The following is a 22,757-nucleotide window of genomic DNA, read 5'->3' as shown; positions in this document are numbered from 1 at the left end:
CGTTACCCCCACACCCCCTATACGCCTTCATGACGTGGTGCTAAGCACAGGGGAAAACTTTATCTTTTTTTACCTTTTACAATATTGATCAGAATTGGTGTGTAAATATTCTTCTCCAATATGCATTAATTTACGAAGAAATTTGCTGTAGAATATTCAAGAATTACGTCAGAATATCTAAATAGATGTTATGTAATAAAAAAATACAGTTGTTCGTGCAAAATTTGTTCAAAATAAGAAGAAAGTTTGAATGTTGCATAATTTCCAGGATAATTACACTCCGCGAAAGTGTCGCGCGCCATTTTTGTGGACCCCGTGAAAGACTGATATCGTTATCGGCTGATATCGGTAGGTGAATTCCAACCTATATTTTCCGATATAGATACCACTGGTATCAGCCGACACCGATACAAGTTGATTAATGAGCAGACGTGCAAACATGTAACGGCTTCGATATTCTCCGTGCACGCACGCGCGCGCGCTCACGAAAAATGGATAACAAGCACCCCTCCCATCCATTTTTCTTCCCGCCTGAGAGAGAGAGATGAAAAACCCAACCTTCCAGATTTTCGACCCGCCCCGTCTGACACGACCCTCACCTTGACACTAAATCGACCCGGAAATTTGTCTCCACCCCTTCCTCCATCCCTATTTCCATCCCCGCAGACATCGTCAGAGATGGATGGTCCCCCTCCCCCCTTCCCCAGGTGACTCCGCAACACGAGATCACGTTAATCCTTGCTCGAATCCAGGGTGAGATCGAATCTCGGAACGTCTGATTCGTGGATGCATCTCCGGGCGACGCGAGCGCCACGCTTGTTTTTATCGGCCGGATTGGAAAGTTCTTGCGAACTTGCATCTTTCTGAATCCCTAAAGGGATTTTTCCACTGGAGAGGACCGAGATTCCGAACTAGACCGGGTGTTCTTGTAGTCATTTTGCTTGGAAGTTGGGAGGGGCGCAGATGTCAGCGCCTCTTTGAACGGTGGCAAATTACACAATCACCTTGAATCTTCCGATTGTTGTACAGTTGTGGCTAGAATTTCAGAGTAACATAACAATTTCGATCAAGCTCTGTATCCTTACTGGTTGGCAGCCCGCAATACAGTACTCTTGTGCAAGTTGCATAACGTAAAGGATATATATTAGTAAAGATCATGCAATCAGATGTCTCAGGTTGGAACCCTGGGTAAAGCATGGAACTATCAGTGTGTTTGCCCATTCATCGAGAGATCTATATTGAGACAAGACGGTCGTATTGCCTTTCGTTTTCCCTTTTAGCATGTATTGTGCCTTCACCATTATCCTATGCCGTTTTCTTTATTCGTGAGTGTAGTCTTTAATGCAACGCCCTCTCACTTTCCGTTGCCTCTTCATCACTTTCTTTTCCTTTCCTAACTGCCTTTTGTTTCCATTTTTGTCAGGCAAAATTGAAGTATTATATTACAATATTCTTCATTCGTCCAAAACTACGTCACATCCTGTTGATTCCTGGCACCGTAGTTCCGGTATTGATTCCCGGGAAATACACATATCAGTGGTTCAGATCCCACTTTGAAGTATAGATCCAGCCCCAATTAGCCAATCTGTGCATAAAACAAGAGCTAAACATACTGTTACACATTGATGTCATGACACCAGGGTGCACATTCAAACATTGTGTGATTTAAATTCAATAAGTAAGAACATGACTGTTAATATGGTCCTTAATACAGGCACAATGTTAACATAAATTGCGCTACTGTTGATTTCAACTGCATATTGTAGGATTTTGAAATAAGAATTATCTCTGTTTTACATTTGGTCAATTCTTTTAAGTTACAACGACATAGCACAGACGGATCATTGAAATTTTCGTTCTTTGCCTATATTCATTTCTTATTTCCATTTGACAACTAACTTTATATGTGCAAAGCTTATTTATTTGTTGTGTAGAATATTTCAACTAGTTAACTTTTACAACTTATTGTAAAACTTATTGACAAAAATATATTAGCTAGTGATAACTGCTGTAAAGTGTCTGAATTACAATTACTACATGGAAATTGTTTAAAAATTAGCACTACACAATATGCTGCCATCTTTGAACCAGATAGGTCTTGTTTCCCGTTTCATAAAATTATAATAATAGATGTCGTAAGGCGTTTGATAATTTTGCATTAAAAAGTTTGTAAGATTACATAAAGAAATGTGTGTCACGAAATAATTTGTTAAATTAAGGCAATTTGTTTTTACATTTGCTTGCATATTCTGTTATTTGGGCAATTTTTAGAATTTTTAATAGTGTTCTATGAGGCAATTGAATTGTTGTTTTATTTTGAGATGTTATTGATTATTGAATATTTCTGTCTGTCCACATACCGGGTGGTCAGAATTAAAGTTACCCAACTTAGAGCCCTCTGTAGCCTGTTGGGGCAAGTTAACAGTTTTTATTCCAGAAGTGCAAAATGAAGAGGAAATACCGTTCGAGATCTTCACCGCATTGGGAAATATCGAAAATTTCCAGTCCCGAAATTTTACTAGATATTTCAGGGGGGAGCAATTGCAACCTACCCCCTGCGTCGTTTTTCTTTTGGGAAAAGTGGTATGCCAATTTGTATATAACCCCGTCCCAACTATCTCTGGGAGAGAAATGGGGGAAATCGAGTGGGCAGAGGCAACAAGTACACACTGCTGGGAAGTACAGTCGCTTTCCCCCTCCATGAAATCCCATTCCTCTCACATGTTCATTGGTGGAGCCGTCTCGCGTCACTACATGCGCAGAGACGTGTTTGGTTAGCCTGCTACAGAGATACTTGGGACAGAGTGTACATATTACAAGTCAGTACACTAAACTATTGCCTTACGGTTCTAAGCACCTTACAACATTGGTTCTAACCTCCATTAAATCTTACTTAATACATTATCATGACGTAATTTAGCGTATTTACACACAAACTACAATATGCTGACCAAGGCAGAATTTATTTAATTTAAAAAAAATATAAATGAAACGTTACGTTTAAACTTCTAGCAAGGTTTTCTTCAGACTCTGTACCAAGTACAAATGAAAAATAAGGTACAAAACAGGAAGAAGTATATACACAAAAATATCTCCCTTCCAGTCACAAGATAATTGGAAAGTTGTTTATCTGGAACATTCCTATCCCGGTTTTCCAACAGGTGGCCTTCTCCTGTAGTTTCACCTGACAGGCGATTCTGATAAACATTTCCTTTAATCTGGAACGTGGTTGGACTCCTTATCTCATGCTCTTTTTTCCTTATCCTTTCTTTCTCCTCTTCCGTCTTCTCTCTTCCTTCGCTCTTGTCCTTTCCACTCTTTCTAAAACCTTCTTCCATTCTTTGTTTATTTTCAGACCCCCATTCCAGTTCATTGTGTTTTCTTCCCCTTTCATCTCTATTTTCTTGGCCTCCTTCCATTTTCTCGCTAGTATTCTCTTCTCCCTTCCTATCTGCTTAGCCTTATTCCACTCTATGTCATGTCCTGTTTCTCTCGTTTCCTTTAATATCTCATTTCTTTCTCTCTTAAGTCGTACATCCAACCTGTCTTTCAGTCTCTTTTTCATTTCTCCTATGTACATACTCTGACATTCTTTACACTTCACTTCGTAGACAATCCCTTCCTCTTCCTCTTCTCTGTTTTCATTTTTCTTGTTTGCATTCTTCGCTATTCTTAAGATGCTTCTCCCTTCCTTCCTGTAAGTTTTAATGCCCGCTTTCCTAAGCACTTTGCATATCTTTTCTGTGGTCTTCCCCACACTCCTTATGCCAAACCACCCCTCGTTTCCTTTCTCTTCCTCTTCTCCCCTGCCACTTTTCTTCCTTCTTCTGTTTATGTGCAGTCTATCCTCCTTCTCGTAGCCATTCTTTTCCAGCTCTTTTCATAGGCTATTTATGTTGCCTTCTATTTCACATTCATCGTGCATATTTTCTTGATTCTGTCCTCCATATTCTTTATAAAATTTATTTTTGTCACAACAAGGCTTAATGGTGTTACAGCGTATTTACATTCTAAGAACACCCAAACTCGTACACAAGAAGAGCTATCGCACTAGTTACACCGAAAACTTATACAAATTTCCATTCCATTTAATCTACTTAAGCAAGTTTCTTGTGAACACTTTAATACATACGAGGGGAGAGTGAAAAGTTTTGAGCCTCACGGGGAAGGGGTGTTTGAGCTACAGTTTCTCATTATGATTTCTCTACATAATCACACAATCTCTATAATCCCCCCCCCAGATTAATGCACTTATGCATTCTGTGCTGAAATTTGTTTACAGTTATCTGGTAGAATGATTTGTCCTGAGTCTCACACCACTGAATGACCGCCTTCGTCCGTGTGGAAGTGATGTCCTCGAAGTGAATTCCTCACAGCACGGAGGAAATCTGACGGGGACAGGTCTGGGGAATAAGGTGGATGGGGAAATGCGGTGAAGCCACACTCAACCAAAGCAGGCTGTGCATTGAGGCTTTTCCGACAGAGGTACCGAATCACGGCGCTGTCGGCCACTTTCTTCTCTGAAACTTCATTAATTTTCAACCTGACAAAAACATAGAAGAAAACATGTGAATTTTCTAAAAGTTTCGCACAGAGTGTCCTAAAACTCAAACCTTACATCCTCCAAAATTTTAACTACCTAGCATCACTCCTTCCATGTGAGGCTCAAAACTTTTCACTCTTTCCTCGTATATTCGGTGAGTTTGGTCAGTTGCTGATTGGTGTCCTTTAATCCACAAGGCTACATACTTTTCGGAAGGGAAATCTTTGATGACACGAATTATTGATCCATTTGGTATATCTTACTTCGCTTTTCTGCCATTTCGACCACTGGCGTCGTAGTGCGATGTGCTGAACACGAATGATTTTTCAGTTGTGTGTGACATAGTTAACAAATGGTATACTTACTATATGCTTTCAGTTCTATTTTCTTTGAGGGGATAAAAACATCCCTGGCATGGATGAAAATAATTTTCTTTTGCAGGGGATAAAATGTTTTTTTGTGTGTGTGTGTGTGGGGGGGGGAGATCCCCGGCATCTCCCCCCATGAATTCGCACACTGTGGTTAGGTCAGATACAGGCACGAAGTTCTGTGCAAGAATCTTCAAATTTAATGGATTTCACAGTGACTGTAAATAGTAAAGCAGGCCTCATCCATTTCCCTTGTCTTGCAATATATTCGCCCTTCGCTAGGCATATGCCGGTTTCCACACGTTTAAAGCGGACGATCGGAAATTCTTGCACATGTGGACACTCATTACGTCACCAAATGACGCTGATCGACGTCACGTAACGGAGACCCTTCGTGCGTACTAAATCTTTAAGCGGAGGCAGCGTGCTACGGCCTCTCCGAAACACCTGAGAATTGTCTCACAGGGATGCCTCCCCCCCGCCCCTCTTATCGACCTGCCCGAGAATCGATACACATTGTTAAAGTCTAGGTTTCTTTTTTGTTCTACCTTTTCTCGTGGTCTCCTCTCTCACCGTCCTTTCTCCTCTCCCCCCTTCCTCCCCCCATCCCCATTCTATTCAGCCCAGCTTCTCCTGGAACAAACAAGACTAGAAAATTTCTGGCTCATCTTGCTTTCTCTCGAGGACCCTTCCCCGTCTTTCTCCCCCCCTCTTCCTCCTCTTTCTCCTCTTCTCCTTTGAGGTCGTTCAAGAAACCTTGTAATCACAATATGCAATTTCTTTCCTCTCGATCCTTTTTATATTGCTACGGTTGAAACCGAGCTGTTCTTTCAAGTGATTCTAGATTGCTCGCTGAAAGACAAGAATACCTTGCAAGAAGAACCTGGTTGTTAACTGGCTCAACGTATGAAATATATAGCGTGGAACATTTTAGAAACTCACCACAGATAAACTATGCAACAGATATTGCCCTCTCCACGAAAATAGATCAGTCAAGGTCGTAGCTTCCCCTTGCCTCCTCCGCACCCCTGGCCCTCCAGGGTTGGCACACTTCTAAGTTGCTCAGTCGACACTTCTCGCGTTGTACGCTGTTGATTTCGTCGGTTTAAATTCTTGCTTATTGGCAACACTGTAAGTGGGCGGCGTGACCTTCACTGGACATTTTTCATGGCTTTACGGTTGCTATACGTCCCGGATTTTTCGGGACAGTCCCGGAGTGTTATCAGTTGTCCCGGTGTCCCGCTTTCGGGACACACAAATGTCCCATAATCGTGTGGGAAAGCAGAAATGATTAAGGGAAAATTCACACCGAAGAAACACGCGACACGAGTGTTTCACACCAAAGAGACAAGATGCACGCGACACGCGGCAAGCGACACAGGTTTTTTTGCTCAGTTTGCATGATGCTGCCGATATAATTACATTAATCAGTTTATTAGTCACCCGAAAATAACGTACAATTTGTGCAAGTTATTGAAACTTGGGAGAGGCATGAGAAAACTGAGAAATAATATGCACTGACCTCAAACTGTATACGCTAGACTTTTCAGCCTGAATAAAGCGAATAACTAAACAATAGAGAAGTGGTTCTCAACCTTCGTGAAACTATGTCACAGTATTTGGTTTAAAGTCAATACCCTTAGCCGAAGAATTTTCCTTGTAAATCTTTACAGTATTGAAGATTCTATGCATGAATTAACATGTACCTATGAAATTAAATATTGATAAATAAATTCTAGCATAATCAAAAGAGTTATACAGTGTAACACACATATCTTTGCCGTTGCGCACATACCAATTTTCGCTTCGCCATTGTTGCCATATTGTCATTCCATTCCTGGACACACTCGCGCAAACATCATTGAAAACAATTGAATAGCGCTCCAGCTCGCGGTTCACACCGTTCGGCAGGGACGGTAATGTGGCAATATAGCGTGACGAAGTGGTTGCTTCTTTTATGCAGTGCATGTTCATTGGCTAGCTAGTGACTAGTGTTGTCAACTGTAATAATGAAGCACTATTTCTGTCACTGAAGGAGAAAGGCAGTTAAAGTGACGGTGAGTTTTGTTGGATTGGAAGCACCATCTTTTTATTTTATACTAAGTTTTTGACCGGTTTGACGTTGTGTGCGTGTATTGCGTGTGTGTATGTGAAAGTGTGTGTTTGTTAATGAACGTTAAATTCCATAATGCCTCCAGTTCTGTCAAAGTTGAAATCAAAAACCTTGCATAGCCAAGCTCGGTAAATTCACAAATTGTTCATATTTCATAATTTTGGAATTCTTCAAAAGAAATAAATTATCTGGGTTCATTAGCATTTCAACTCTTGGCTCCGTCACGTGTTCTTGTAGAAATTGCATAGAGGAGGCTGTCATTTTTGCTACTTAATGCGATGCATATTGTTTTCTGTGTTAAAATTGCCATGCTTTGATGGGTGACAAGTTCATAAAAAAAAACCAAAAAATAACCGCGTAGCTTATCGTCTAGTGGCAGTATATGTACTTGTTATTGTTGTGGAAGCCGGCATCGTTTGTAAATGTACAACAAAGGCAACCGACTGACGCCGATCACAGAGAGGTAATAATACTGCTTGAGGAGGAGTGTTGTGGTCCAATTGTCGCGGTTTAACACGTTCGCATGTTATTAGTTTTCAAAGCAGTGGTAGTGTCGGTCGTGTATTATCTGTCGTTGCAGTTCCAAACCAGTGTAGACGGGATTTGGGAGTGAACAGTTAGAACGCCACCAGTGCATTAATGCAATGGAAAATAATAAAGTGTTTATTTTGTTTCAAATCACTCAAATAAGGAATCACTATGAAGAAGTCTTCTTTGCAGCATTTTTGGTAATTTTACGTATGTGTTAGTCCATATTTTGGAAATTTTTAGTCCATATGTATGTAGCTACATACAAGCCACTTGTTAGTACATATTAATCCTAGTCCTGGTATAATGCATGACGTTTAAAACTCAAAGCTAGATAGACCTGAATTCTCTAATTTTCTTGTCTGTACGTAACAGCTGTGCATCGGCGCACTGCAGCGATTTTTCTATCTGCTCCATTAGCAACACTGCTTCTTGAGTTGTGTCGCGCATCGCACGACAGAAATATATATGTGTTGGGCTCTAATAGTTTGATTACGTGTGTAGGATTTTTGACAAATATGGAAATATGGAAGACAAAGTGGTAACGTCGTCTTCTTGTAATTAAGTGATCCCGGGTTCGATAACCGGGGAGGCACCGAGCAGATCCAGTTCTGATTAGTCTATTTGTGCATAAAATGGACTTAAAAGACGAAAACTCACAACTCAAATATGATATTGGGATTATGCTAGTTGTCAACCAGTTTCAGCAGAACATTTCGGTGCTCAGTATAGTTGATACGAAGGCACGGTATCGGGTCGCGGCCCGGAGGTTGAAAAACAATGCACTAGAGTACTTTACCATGCTGACTAATATATTTTGGACTAAAGTGCCTCCATTAGCTGACTTTTTCAAATAAAAGCAGTCAGGTAAATGGCCTCTTTTCACGATGTTGAAGGCAAATTACAGCCGATAGATAACTGAATCAAAAAACTTGATAAACCGAAATGAACGTTGTGTTCAAATCTTAAAACATTGTACATATCTATACTTTATTATTTCAATAAATTTGAGGTTCAAACATAATGCTGGTTGGGCTCTCTTCTAGAGTCTAAATACAGCTCGTTGGAATGAAGCATTCGCTGCGCATGCGCGAACAACAAACTGAAGCAACACGATGCACGGTATTGAGAAAACGGCACAGTCCGAGAGGCACGTTAGCGACACTGACACGCGCATCTTGGCGTGTCTTTTCGGTTCGAAAGGTTGCATTGATTACTGAGTGTTGGTTTCCAAGTGACACGTGTCTCGTCTCGCATGTCGCTCGTCGCGTGATTCTTCGGTGTGAATTCTCCCTAAGACTACGTGCGAATAGAAACTGCCATTTTACAAGAGTAACTGTGCGCTGAAAAGCCCCCTCTAAATAATACAAGAGTTATCGAGTTATAAGAATGTGTTGCATGGAATTTTTTCACAATGGTGCCGCTCAATACACTTGTCGACAACAATTAAGTAATAATGCTATTCTTATTTCCTTCTGAATAAGATTGTCTTCCATTATATAGCGAGATGCTTACAGTAAGCGGTCAGTGCTCGGGTACCTGTCTGTTCAATCTGCAGTTTTCAAATAAAGTTTCGACATTGTGAGATAGCAGCTTAGTTCATTATGGCACCCATAAGAAAGTGTAAGTTTAATGACAGACTTGAATTGTAAAGAATATGACAATGAGACCGTCCATGGTATACATACATACCCCCCCCCCCCGCCTTTCCCCAACAGGCTTCCGGTCAGCGGCGTCCCAATGAAATGTAGCTACCTTAGGTAATTCTGATGCCGATAGAACGATAACTTCCCAAAGTTTGTGTAGGAAACCTCAAGGGAGAAGCATAGTTTCCATGGTTTGCCGCTAGGTGGCAGTAGTAGCAGTGGTATCAAATATACGCAAGAGTCTTGTCCGCTGAGACTGTGAAACGACTATTTCGATAGAGTTTCAGAAGGCGTCTTCACTCTTCGCTAATCTCCATGAACTTCGCAACCATATCACCCCGGCTGTAGCACTGATTGACCGTGATATGCTAACACGCGTGTAAGATGAGATGCATCGGTTAGATAGATATCTTCCGCTTCAGCAAGAGCGCATACACAGAGTGTTTGTCATGTGCTAAGTCAAGGAATATAGAGATTAGGTAAAGCCATCCGAAGATTGCCGATCTTGCACGAACGCGTGACGTCACCGGAGAAGCAGTGAGCTCGGCTGAAGCAGACGTCCCCTAGCATTTATATGGGAGATTCAGAGAACGAAAGTATATTATTACTTTTAGGAGGGGGAAAATAATAATTGTCATCCTCCAAGATGGTATTGAGGCATCCTTTTAATGATTAGTAACATAATTGAAAACGCGCTACTTTTAAAAGGGGGCAAAGTACATGTGAAAAAATGTATTTTGAAAATCCATATTCCTGAAACTTTCTGACCGATGCGCTACAAAGAAAGTTGCGTGTTCTCCTTTAGAATTTCGTCATTTTACAAATCGTAATATAATTTTAACAAAAACGTGGCATGCTAAAGAAGAATTAAAAGAGTTTAAAAAAATAATTGATTAATAGACTTAGTTTATTTTACTTCGCTTATCTGTCACATATGGCTAATCGCAAAGATGAGGATGCGTGATGATATGATGAAATTGAAGAAAGGAAAGTAGACCCATGCCCGGGCGGGGATTCGAACCTGGGGGCCCTTGGCATCGTAAAGCGTTGTGCTAACCACTTCGCCACGGAGGTCAGCATTACAAGGAAATAAACAGAAATTGGCATCTATGTTTTAATATGCGAGAAACATTTGCGAGGAGGTTATTGAAGTAACAAATAATTATTACAAGATGTTGTGATGAAAATTATTAATATATCTGAAATATCGAGAATTGACCTTGCAGTCTCTAAATGTACTTTTAGGGTTACGCAAAACCTTTACTCAAAATTGATAGTGTAAATTTATAAGCTATTAAAATTTAAAACTTATTCCTGTTCGAAAAGAGAAACTGCCAAGTCAAATTAATATTTCGTAGAAATACATATATTTGTCTTTCATGAGGCCAAGAGAGTATTTGGAGGGGACGCTGGCTTGGGAAGGCTATAGCCCCGGATCTCGATCTGCAAAGGGGCTTCCAGTGGGAAAACATTCCTATGAAATAGTCCAGAAGAAGGGGCGAAATGATTTTTTTAAATGGCTCAAGAATACAAAGATATAAGTGGATATTTGACAAGCTTAGTCTAAAACTTACAACTGAAGTCGTACGTGTGTGTGTGTGGGGGGGGGGGTGGCTACGTGAGGTAACACAGTGGAATATGATTCACAATACTAAAATTAAAATAAATATGTGGGAACAATAGAAATCAAAATATGTTGTAGCTAGTGACGGCGCAATAGTAAAGATGGAGGGGTAAATCATATTTTCCCGGGGCAATCATGTTTATTATTCCGACATATGACACAAAAATCCATATTTTGGGTAAAAGAGCATTCATTCATTTATTTATTTTTGTCGTTTTACTGAGGCAGATAAGAGAGAGAGAGAGAAATTGCCGAACGAGAATAGGGAGGCGTTCCTCCTCCCCCCCCCTCTCTAATGTGGTCACTGCCTATAGCTATGCTGGAGAAGAATGCACCAATTAATACACTATTAAATAAAACAGATACTTTTAAAACTTTTAATCAAATTATTTGTGAACTATGATTTAAATTTAGAGAGAGCACATTTAATTTGGATGAGTTAACTTCTGAAGCCTGCCATTTCCGAGCCTTCTTCCGGTGTAACTACACTGCCCTTTGAGCCGTAGCTGCTGCTTTCAGGTGGCGGAACGAGCAGAATACTAATTAAAACAAATATGTGACAAATATATATTAAAAAACAACGTGTTGAAGCTATTGACGGCGCCAAAGAAAAGACAGAAGAAGAAGAACGTGGAGAGTGCAGTGATATTTTACGGGAAGCAGCAGGCACGTATCCAGCAATTCCTTTCGGGGCGGCGGCTGAACACCATTTTTTAAAGGGGTATCACAATTGTATGTTTAAGGCCAGTGGTGGCAATTGGGTTCCAAAATGTGGGTGGGGGGGTGGACAAGGAGACAAGCATTAAGAGGCCATAGTGTGATAGTGTGGAGGCAAAAGAATGGGGAGCAACTATCTCCTAAATCGTCGCCACTGTTTAAGGCTGTCATTTTAATCAGAACGTGAAATCGGGACATTTTCTACCACTCAACTCCTCTGTTTCCATGCATTAATATTGTGTGCCGGAACCATCTCAGTATGTATGTTTGTCCATTTCTTCTCATCAGGCATCAAAACATCTATGTACCAGAAGTGTTTTTACGAAGGTGTTTCACATGCACTGAATGCACAATCCACTCGACAACGCAAGATTCAAACTGTGTGCTGGGAACTGGAATCAGACAGTTCACGAATATTTCTCTCTCATTCGAGCCTGAACACCACTAATGTGTCTTGTCCTCCCATGTTTGCAGCTCTTATAAAAGCCGAAACCCACCAAATTGTTCATATTCATGCCTAAGCACTAGCAAGTGTCCAAAATTGTCTGTTGAGTGTGTGTCGAACCCAGTAGCCTTAAACAAAAGTATTTTTTTATGCCATGAAATTCTCGGACTGCATACACAAAATTTGGTCCTGGCACAACCAAATCATCACTCAAAACTTTGATTTTCAGTTGATCTGTGCAGCTTATTTCTTTTTTAATAAATCGCTCCAATGCCCAGCCCGATACTGCCGAAATATTCACTTTAGAGAGAGAGACCTTCGATCTCTTCGTCTTTCGACCTGAACTACTCGTAGCACTACTCGACGTTCCGCTGTCTTCAATGTCTTCAGCTTTGGCTCCGAACTGGAACCAACTTAGTTACTTTACGGTATTTAGTCCATTTCATTTTCGAATCACTAGATCTTATAAAGCAACCAATGGACACTGACTGATCACTAATCGACTGTATGAATTGTCACACTTACCTCTGAAGTCTCCACCTATTCTGTTGTACAGATCAACCGAGAAATTGAAGCCGCGTATTAATATCCTCATTATATTCTAGAACGTTTCGCAGATATCACGATTCGTAAATATTGCCAGTAGTTCGACTCCTTCTCTTTTTCAAGAACGTTCCCTCTCGCGCTTTCCAGAGATTAAAAAATTACAATGAATCCGAATCACCCTACCTGCGGCGCTACCTTTGTTGTGCAGCTTCCAAATGCTGACAAGTCTCTTCTACATAGTGTTCAGGTTCGCTACGACAACACCGAAAGCGTAAGAAAAGTTTACGTGCAATATTATCAACAACAGGTGTTCGGGAATGAAAGCATTCTGCTGCGAGCCGTCTGCGGCGCATGCGCGCGCAGCGAGAAGACTGACTAACTTGCTCATGTGAGCTCGGCCGTGCAACATACTACGCGCGCGTCTCCTATTATCTACGATATTAAGCCCCGCGACAGGTTAAGTTTGCAGCAATTTTTCGCATATATAAACCCCAATCGTGCCCGCAGAATAATGTTCCGCTGCAATACTGCTGATTTTCTCACTGTATGTGATTGAACTGTTCGGCGGTTGAGGCAGACTGGCACAGGAGGCGCTGAGGGCCGTTCTCGCGTGGATTAATACATAAAACTTGCTGCAAACTTAACCTGTCGCGGGGCTTAGACAGTTGTAATTACGGTTCTACATACCAATATGTATTCTTTAGTATTATAAATATTCTAAAATCTAAATCGATGTACCGTGTTATTCATCTGGTAGAACTACGCCTAAGGTAAAACAGTTAACTTAAATTACCAGAGTATCAACGCATCAGAAGTCGGTCATTACCGCAACAAAAGGGTTATAGAACATTCTCCGTCTTTCCTTGATAAGTATTTCTCTCCTAAAATTATCATCACATTATTCAAGAAGACAAAAACCTAATTTTATCTAGTGTAAAATGAAAACTTTCCTGGTGGGGGGAGTCCACGAGTTACGATCCCCACCTTGGATACGCGCTATAAACAATAACAGGGTCCGTAGAACATTCTCCGTCTTGCCTCGATAATTATTTATCTCCTTAAATTATCGTCACATTATTGAAGAAGACAAAAACCTAATTTTATCTCGTGTAAACTGAAAATTTTCCTGGGGGAGGGGGCTCGAGACACCTGATGCCCACCTTGGATACGCACTATTAACAATAACAGGGTCCGTAGAACATTCTCCGTCTTGCCTCGATAATTATTCCTCTCCTTAAATTATCGTCACATTATTCAAGAAGTCAAAAACCTAATATTATCAGTGTAAACTGAAAAATTTCCTTGGGGAGCGGGAGGGGGGGCCTCGAACCACCTGATCCCTACCTTGGATACGCGCTATTAACAATAACAGGCTTATAGAACATTCTCCGTCTTGCCTAGATAATTATCTCTCCCAAATTATCACCATATTATCACCAAAAATCTAATTTTATCTAGCGTAAACTGAAAATTTTCTGAAGGGGGGCTTGAGCCCCCTGATTCCCACCTTGGATACGAGCTGTTACCAATAACAGGGTTATAGAATATTCTCCGTCTTGCCTCGATAATTATTTCTCTCCTTAAATTAACGTCACATTATTTTATTTGACACCACAAGAAACAAAAAATCTCATTTTATCTAGTGTAAACCGAAAACTTTCGGGGGAGGGCTTGAGCCCGATAAGCCCCCCCCCCCCCCTGGATACGTGCCTTGGAAGCAGTCACGTTTATTACACCCTTACATTTACATACAATATTATAAAGTTCTGCTTTTAGATCTCGCACAATGCCTTTTTCACAAAAATGGGCAATCTCGCATTTTTTTATATCAATCAAGCTGTGATATTTTAGATTTCTTCCGTTAGTTTTCTGATAATAGTTTTCACAGCTTTCCATAGCATTTAGGCATGATTTCATTTGACAAGAACAAAATAATCTTATTTCAAAATATAGAGCAAAAAGAAATCCAACGCGCTTAAGTTAAAACTCACTTACATTGGAAGCCTGGAGAGAACAAAACAGGGGTTCCTTCGTAACACGATTTCTTGAAAACCATTTTACACATTTGAATCAACTTTGTGATAAATTGATTAGAAAGGATGAATCTTAACAGTAAAAGTTGTAACTTTTCCCTTGCTACTATATTTTAGAAGATATTCGTTGTCAAATTTCTCAATATTTGCATAAGGAACCAGCCTTTTCCGTGCCGAGTGTTTCGATGGTGACGTCATGCATTCACGGACAACTGCGCATACGATCTGCGCCGCCGAACGAGCACCCCCTGGTGCTAAGTACGTAACACTTGGAGAATATGTAGTTCTATCGGCATGAGAATTACCACTGCCAGTTGTGTCGCTTATCTGCAGCAAATTTCTAAAATCTTTCACAGATTTATGAACCACCCTGTGTATTAAAAACGTGAAGCAAACAAAGGTAATACTTTACTATAGGGGTGACGGATTTCTTACTTTTTACAGGAGAAAGTACTTACGGAAATCATTTTCTGTAGCGTTGTGGAAGTTCGTGAATGTAGTTTTGATCCATTTTAATGCGAATGAATGTTGTTTTCTGCGAAAATCTCTGTCCGACACGCTGTTTCTGCTGCCGCCATTTGCTTTCTGCACGAGAGAACAATGTTCCGTTTGTTAGATGACGTAAACCCCGTAGTCAGTGTTTCAAACTCGCCGTGTTTTTACTATAACATGACGTGTCGAGTATTTTTTTTTAACTATGCTTGCCTAACCTAACCTTACGGAAAATGGTTTGTGGGGCTAACGTGAATGGTTTTTGGGGCTAACGTCAATGGTTTGTGGGGTTAATGTGAATGGTTTGCGATGTATTAGCATAATTTCAAATCCGGGCACGAAAGTAGGTATTTTCTGGTGAACAAGGTTGCAACACTGCATAAATCGACAAAACACTCTCACAAAGCGCGATGAACCAGTACGCTATTGCCATAATGTGTGTTACAAAATCGAAATATCGAGTAGCAATAAGTACTCGTAAATGTAAGAAATATACATTATTTTCGTTAGAAATTCATTATTTCACCTAAAGAAATGTTCCGCAGTCCAGAATAGTACGTTAGCAATGTAAAAATGTGCGAAATAAATGATTTATTGGTGTCACCCCTATAGTAAAGTAGTACCAAACAATACCGACAAATTTTCACAGAGTGAACAGAACGCCACGTCAAACAACTACTTTCAATAACAGTTTGCATTTCAAGGCCTCGTTTAGACACGACAGCCCCCGAAAAACAAGTATACTTATCCGATATTGATGCAGCCACATAACACACTTATTCTGACGGACAATACACTAGTGTCTAGTGTTCTGTGGGGGAAAAAATTACTTGCAACGAGTTCTTATCCACGATCATCGAAGAAAGTGCGCAACTTGACAAGTCCAGTGACAAGATAGGGGTGACGGTTGCAATTGGAACGCAGGCGTGGTAGCAGGTTCGTGAATTCGCCTAATTCTTCTATTTGAAATGTATTAGAAAGGACTCGCTGCGTGTTTTAATAACCATTATAAATAGATTAGAGCTAGCGATAAAAACAACAGACAACATACGACACAGCCGAAATTCTCAAATGAGATACAGAGCATAGTTTCGTGGATATTTGTATGGAGCGAACGCAAGGAAAAGAACATTTGGCCAAAAGTCTCCGCGCAGCTTCCCCTCCATCGGTTCAACTCGGGCCATGAGGAAACTTGTTCCACTCTGCCCTTCACGCGCAATTTCGATGCACAGGAATCGCGGGTCTGCGCAGGCTCCTTTGCCTGTGTGGTTCCACTATTACTTCATTTTCGTGTTTTGATTTGTCCAATAGAACTACGTATATTTTGCCACGGGAATCTCTGGAGCACAAGTACGGTATGCGCCAAAATATACAGTACTGAAACTCGCGCATCTCGAACACGTGGTTGCGTTTGTCGACTTGGCATAGCTCCAGCTGTACGTGTTCGCAGTAGTGAAAAGGAAGTTGTGTTGTGCAGTTGTTGTTGGAAATGGGTCTCTCGACGGAGGAAAAAAGTATTCATAGTTGAGCATTATTTCCGCTCATACGGAAGCGGTCGTGAAGGTGGACCGAGTTTGAAAAAGGTGACTGGTCTATATGCAACCCAAATGACAATCGTCCACTCCACATGCCCTAACCTAACCGAACCTTAGGTTTCCTGACAGTTATGCAACCCAAAAGGCACGATTGTTATTTGGGTTGCATATAGACCAGTCACTATATTGTAACATGTCTTATACTTTTGTTCATCTTTTCATTTCAGTACTGTATATTTTGGTGCATAAGTAGTGGCTTGAGAGGACTCGACCAATGAACACGTGCGAGGGAAGAGGAGGGGGTAAGCGACTGCAGCTCCTAGCTGTTGTTGAGGGAGATTATTTCCGTAACATCTTTGCAGTTATGCATTTGAAGCTTCGGAACGAGTCACAACTCTCGAAGCAGCCAATTAACAAGCGAGCCGCTGACGTCATCTCAACCCAGAACTTATCGCTAAACCCATTGCTCAGGTTCTACACGCCCACTAGGCTCGCTAGACAGACTCGCGCAGTCCGCTGGAGATGTTCTGAAAGTGATTCGACTCTATCAGCGTGTACTGCTTCGCTCGGCCCACCTCCTTCCTATCCTTCTGTGCGATCTTACTCCAGAAATTCCCGAAATGGAGTATAGGCGCGTCTTTCTTGATAGAACAGTAATGCGCGTAGGTTAAGGGGCGGTGGTGAACCCCTAACAGTGTCACTGTATCGGGTGTCGCCCGCCCTGTGGACGAGTCTCTGTTCGAGCCTCGAGAAACCCCCACACGATACCTTCAGGAGGAGAAAACAGGTCGTTTCCCCGGCGGTAGGAGCGTACCACATAGCGAGCACTCAACCAACGCAGCACTTTCGCTACTCAAAGCAATTCTACGCGGCGGCTCCTTTGTTGCGAAAATGCATCTTTGCAGGGTGTCCCTGATTCCAGCGGCTTCGACGCATCCTCAGCCGAGGGAAGCGGAAAGTGAGAAAACGTCGCTGTTCGCGATTCCGAATCTTGGAGCTTTGGGCGCACAAGAGACATCCAGCCGTCTCCGTGGTGAGTGGTTTTCACAGCTCACTACAAATCCAGGGGTCTCGGGTTCGAATCCCGGCGTGGACATAGGTGTTCTTTGTGAGTGACCATTCATTAATTTCATATCATCACTCATCATCATCTTCGCGATTAGTCAAAGTGGCAGAAAAGCGAAGTAAAATAAACCAAATTAATCAATAAAGATACATTCAGGTTGTAATTGAAGGTGGCAAGTGACGAATCGGGACATTTTTCTTCGGGAACACAGAGATATACAAAGAGACGGGAAAATATAGAAGCAGAAGGATAGAAGAGAGGAAAAGAGAATGACCAGGAAATAAAGATAGATGTTGGAGAGGGAGATAAAGAGAAGATAAAGAAAAGAAAGACGATAAAGGAGTTAAGAGACAAAGAAACAGAACGGCAGAAAAGAAGAGAGATAGCAAAGAGAAGAGAAGATTTAAGAGAAAAGAGTAAGAAACGAGAAGGTATAAGAAGAAGGCATTAAGGAAAGACAGAAGTGGCAAGAACAGAGAAAGGATGGAACAAAGAAGAGAAAAGATAACGACAGAAAAAGAAGCAAAGCAAGTATAGAGATAGGAAGAAAGAAACAAATGAATATAAAAACAAGGAAAGACATAGAGACAAGGGAATGAGAAAGGGAAAGAGGCGGTCAAATATATAATTTATTTTTGTACTGTATTTTAAATCTACCAAAATAAAATTTCATACACTGTGAACATTGTTACCGCTTTATTATGCTGATATAAAGCCTCTAGGTCCGTCTGTCTGGCCTTCAGATCAAGCCTTTAAAGAAATAATTTAGCGCCCTCAAAATCTACCAAATACCACAATGGACTGACGTACATGCCATAGATCGGTCAATACAACCAATTAATCAAATTCCAATTAGTTTTTAATTCCCACAGACCATATCTCCATCACGCAGCACTTGTTTTAACTGTTAGAATATACTCTCACTTATAAGCCATCACAATATCTACCAATACACAAAACAATTAATGAATTGCGTTCTTACCTGAGTAAAAAAGTAGTAATAAACCTTGGCTCCTTGGTCGGCGAGCGTCTGTGCGAAGTGATTGGTTGGGCAGATGAAGAAATAGTCCCCTACAGCTTCAGCGATCATCTTCTGATTGAGGTATCCGTCGTTCATGTTCTCCCAATCCGTGTACTGCAAAGAGGACAAGAAGAAATTGAAGAACATAAAACAAGCGTTGAATAATATAGATTATATTTTTAACATATATTAATTGCAGATTTTAGATTCTAGCCTTGTCAATAATACAGGGTGTCGGAATTTAAACGCCCTAATTTCAAATACTTATATTAAACATAATATACAGGGAGAAGTATCTTAAGAATAGCGAAGAATGCTAACAAGAAAAAGGAAAACAGAGAAGAGGAAGAGGAAGGGATTATCTACGAAGTGAAATGTAAAGAATATCAGAGTGTGTACATAGGAGAAATGAGAAAGAGGCTGAAAGACAGGTTGAAACAACATAGGGTCGATTTACGACCTAAGAGAGAGCGAAATGCGATATTTAAACACACGAGAGAAACAGGATATGACATAGAGTGGGATGAGGCTAAGCAGATAGGAATGGAGAAGAGAATGCTAGTGAGAAAATGGAAAGAGGTCAAGGAAATAGAGAAGAACGGTGAAGACACAATGAACTGGAATGGGGGACTGATGATAAACAAAGAATGGAAGAAGGTGTTAGAAAGGCTGGAAAGGACAAGAGAGAAAGAGGAGAGAAGAAGGAAGAAGAATGAAGGAAATAGAGCGTGAGATGAAGAGTCCAACCACATTCACTTTCAGGTGAAAGTAAAGTTGACAAGGGAAAGCCACCTGCTAGAATGTTCCAGAACTACTTTCTAATGGTCTGGAGGGGAGTATTTTTGTGTATATATATCGTCCTGTTTTGTACCTTGTTACATTTGTACTTGGTACAGAGTTTGAAGAAGACCTTGATAGAAGGTTGAAACGTTACGTTTAGTTTATATTTTTTATAATAAAATAAATTTCTGCCTTGGTCAGAATATTAAGTTTTTCATATCATGGAAACAAGGCTTAATGGTGTTATAATATACAGACAAGAACAGTGTAATAGGTGGTATATGGTAGCTTAGCTGTGGAAATTTTAAATAGGTAATGAAATGGTAAGGATTCGTTTATTTTGTATCGTATCAATTACGGCGGTTCAACGACGGTTTCGTGCAGAGATCACAGGGACCCTCCCGATGCCAAGAGAATCAAGGCGTGGAAAGCAGCGTTTCTAGAAACAGGATCTGTCGCTAAGAGGCATGGTGGTGGTCGATCACCAACAAAATAGGAAAACGTTCAGCGCATTGCAGATGCATTTGCACGAAGTCCCAAGAAATCCGTTCGTACGGCGTCACGTGAGATTGCTCTCCCAAATTTGATGTACGAACGGATTTCTTGCAATAATGGATCCCAATTCTGCGTACCACCACACCGTTTGCGCTTTTTCAGGATTGGTTGTCATTTTCACTTTTCACCCCCTGGAACGATACAAAATAAACGAATCGTGACCGTTCATTACCTACCTCACTGTTCTTGCCTGTATATTACGTTTAATATAAGTATTTGAAATTAGGGTGTTTCAATTCGGACACCCTGTATTTTATGTACGCTCTTATCAATACTACTTTTATTTATCAAATTCTAAAATATATTTGTCTTATCTCCCAGTATTAGTTTTGATACTATAAATTGTACGATAAATATTATAATACACACAGATCCCAAAGGTGTCAATTGACACATATGTTGACTCCAAATAAGACATTAACGTACATAAACTGCAAATGATGCACTTTTTGGTGTGTCAAAATACACATAGAAATGAAACACTCAATATTCTGACCAAGGCAGTAATGTATTTTATTATAAAACATAAACTAAGCGTAACGTTTCAACCTTCTAGCAAGGTCTTCTTCAGACTCTGCACCAAGTACAAATGTAACAAGGTACAAAACAGGACGATATATATACACAAACATTACTCCCCGCCAGACTATTAGAAAGTTGTTCTGGAACATTCTAGCAGGTGGCTTTCCCTTGTCAACTGTACTTTAACCTAAAAGGCTTAAACACACGAGAGAAACAGGACATGACATAGAGTGGGATGAAGCTAAGCAGATAGGAAGGGAGAACTGTACTTTCACGTAAAAGGCTAAACATATTTTCTTCCATCTAGAATGTGGTTGGACTCTTTATCTCACGCTCTTTTTCCTTCATTCTTCTTCCTCCTTCTCTCCTCTTTCTCTCTTGTCCTTTCCACTCTTTCTAACACCTTCTTCCATTCTTTGTTTAACTTCAGTCCCCCATTCAAGTTCATTGTGTCTTCATCACCATTCTTCTCTATTTTCCTGGCCTCCTTCCATTTTCTCACTAGTATTCTCTACACAGTAATGCATAAAAAGGATACTTTTATCAGCTGGTGTTTCATGTGATGCACTAGAAATGCATCAATTTGGAACATCAGAAAAGATCATTTCAAAGATAAAAAAATTACATATTTAGCTGTGTCAATTGATGTATTAAAAGTGTACAATAAACATGTTATTATTTGATATTATCAAACGAAAAAAGTCTTTGGTTTTGTTCATTTTCTAAGCGAGAGACACAAGTTAGGAATATTTGCGTTTTCATTTGAGAAGATTTTTTTTGTAATCCTCCAGGAACGTTTTTGTTCCAAGAGTTACCAGAATGAACTGATTCTGTTACTCCATGTAATGTAGGAGGGTAGCCTTTTCATTGCACAAATGATTCGAGCACTTGATTCTGTATTCTCGCTCATCAAGGAACAATCGGTATGTGGGAGTTCTATTTCGGAACCAAGGCCATTCATTTAGATCTGACCAAATTTCGGAGGATCGTCCCAGCAACCATGGCAGACCCACTCAAATCTCGACTCGCCTTTCCCAAACTTCGTTACCATCTGTTTGAGCATGTCTTGTCGCTGCTAATGATAAGTCAACACACCTACACGAAGGCCCGCAGCAGACAAAGGCAACATGTGGGTGGCTGCATTGTTCACGAAATTGGGTTCACTCAATCCAGTGAACAGTAGGGAAAGACAGGATGTCTGCATCATGGCTCTAAGTCAATTAAGTCTTCAGTCTTCTAAAATGCAAACCAGACTTAAGTTGCAAAGGAGTGACTGATGTAGTGCCTAACTTCAAATCGAATCTTACAGCGCAACGAACAACAAAAAAGTATTCATGAAAAATATCGAACAATGACAAAATTATCATGGCTCGTAACAGTACGTGAACACTGTCTAGTAATAAGTATTCTTGTACAGTCAACGGCAAAGATAATGGTAGGCAAATTGTCCACCACTATTTTCATTACTTTTTTACTATACACTCTGTGTTGTTTTAAGGAATGAAACGATGTTGGTTCGAAGCAGGCATTCTTCTCTGCTTATTGACGTCATTATTTCAATTCATTGTCATCATATTGTATAATACAGACCGAATTAAAATGGTGATGGACAATTCGCCTACTGTTTCTTTCGCCGTTGGGTGTACACTTAATGTGTGAATGTCGTAAAATTTTTACCTTCATCTGCATAGTTCATGAAAATGTGTGTAGAATTACAAGTCAACAATATACTGGGTGTCCATAAAATCCCTTCACAACTTCAAAAATTCACTACAAATGCAAATGATGAGATATTTGAGTGATTTTTTTATTGTACTCGTTTACTATTAAAGTTTGTACGAATAGTCAATTTCTGTATTTCAGGTAACATTGTGCAAAAAGAAAGGTCCTCGCTACTCCGCAAGAAAAGGCACAATGTGTGGCGTGGTTCATTGAAACAAAATCTGACACTAAGACTCAGCGAAACTTCAGGACTAGGTATGGGAAACAACCACCGGCACGTCCATCAATTCGTGAATGGCACAGGAAATTCATGGAGACCGGTACAATTTTGGATAAAGCAAGAAGTAGAAGAAAACGAGTTTCAGAGGAAGACATCGAACGTGTAAGACATGCCTTTGTTAATTATACAAATAAATCCATTCGCACTGCTGCCAGACAGTTACAGCTAGCACGATCAACAGTGCACAAGGTCCTACACCACATCCTGCGATTGTATGCATA

At 40.5% G+C, this 22,757-nt stretch overlaps 1 protein-coding gene across 1 annotated transcript in view; it reads right to left on the bottom strand.

Annotated features, from left to right (window-relative positions):
* Positions 1-22,757, bottom strand: part of LOC145978231 (acetylcholinesterase-like) — a 176,947-nt gene that overhangs the window by 44,135 nt on the left and 110,055 nt on the right. Inside the window, exon 3 of the mRNA XM_083110706.1 lies at positions 18,639-18,791. Within this exon, the coding sequence (XP_082966832.1) occupies positions 18,639-18,791 (153 nt within the window). The remainder of the gene's footprint in view (positions 1-18,638; positions 18,792-22,757) is intronic.

This window comes from Lepisma saccharinum, chromosome 24 (assembly GCF_977018435.1).
Source record: "Lepisma saccharinum chromosome 24, izLepSacc3.1, whole genome shotgun sequence".
Taxonomy (NCBI): Eukaryota; Metazoa; Arthropoda; class Insecta; order Zygentoma; family Lepismatidae; genus Lepisma; species Lepisma saccharinum.
Note: the sequence above shows the minus strand (reverse complement) of the source record. Positions and strands in the feature narration are given on the sequence as shown.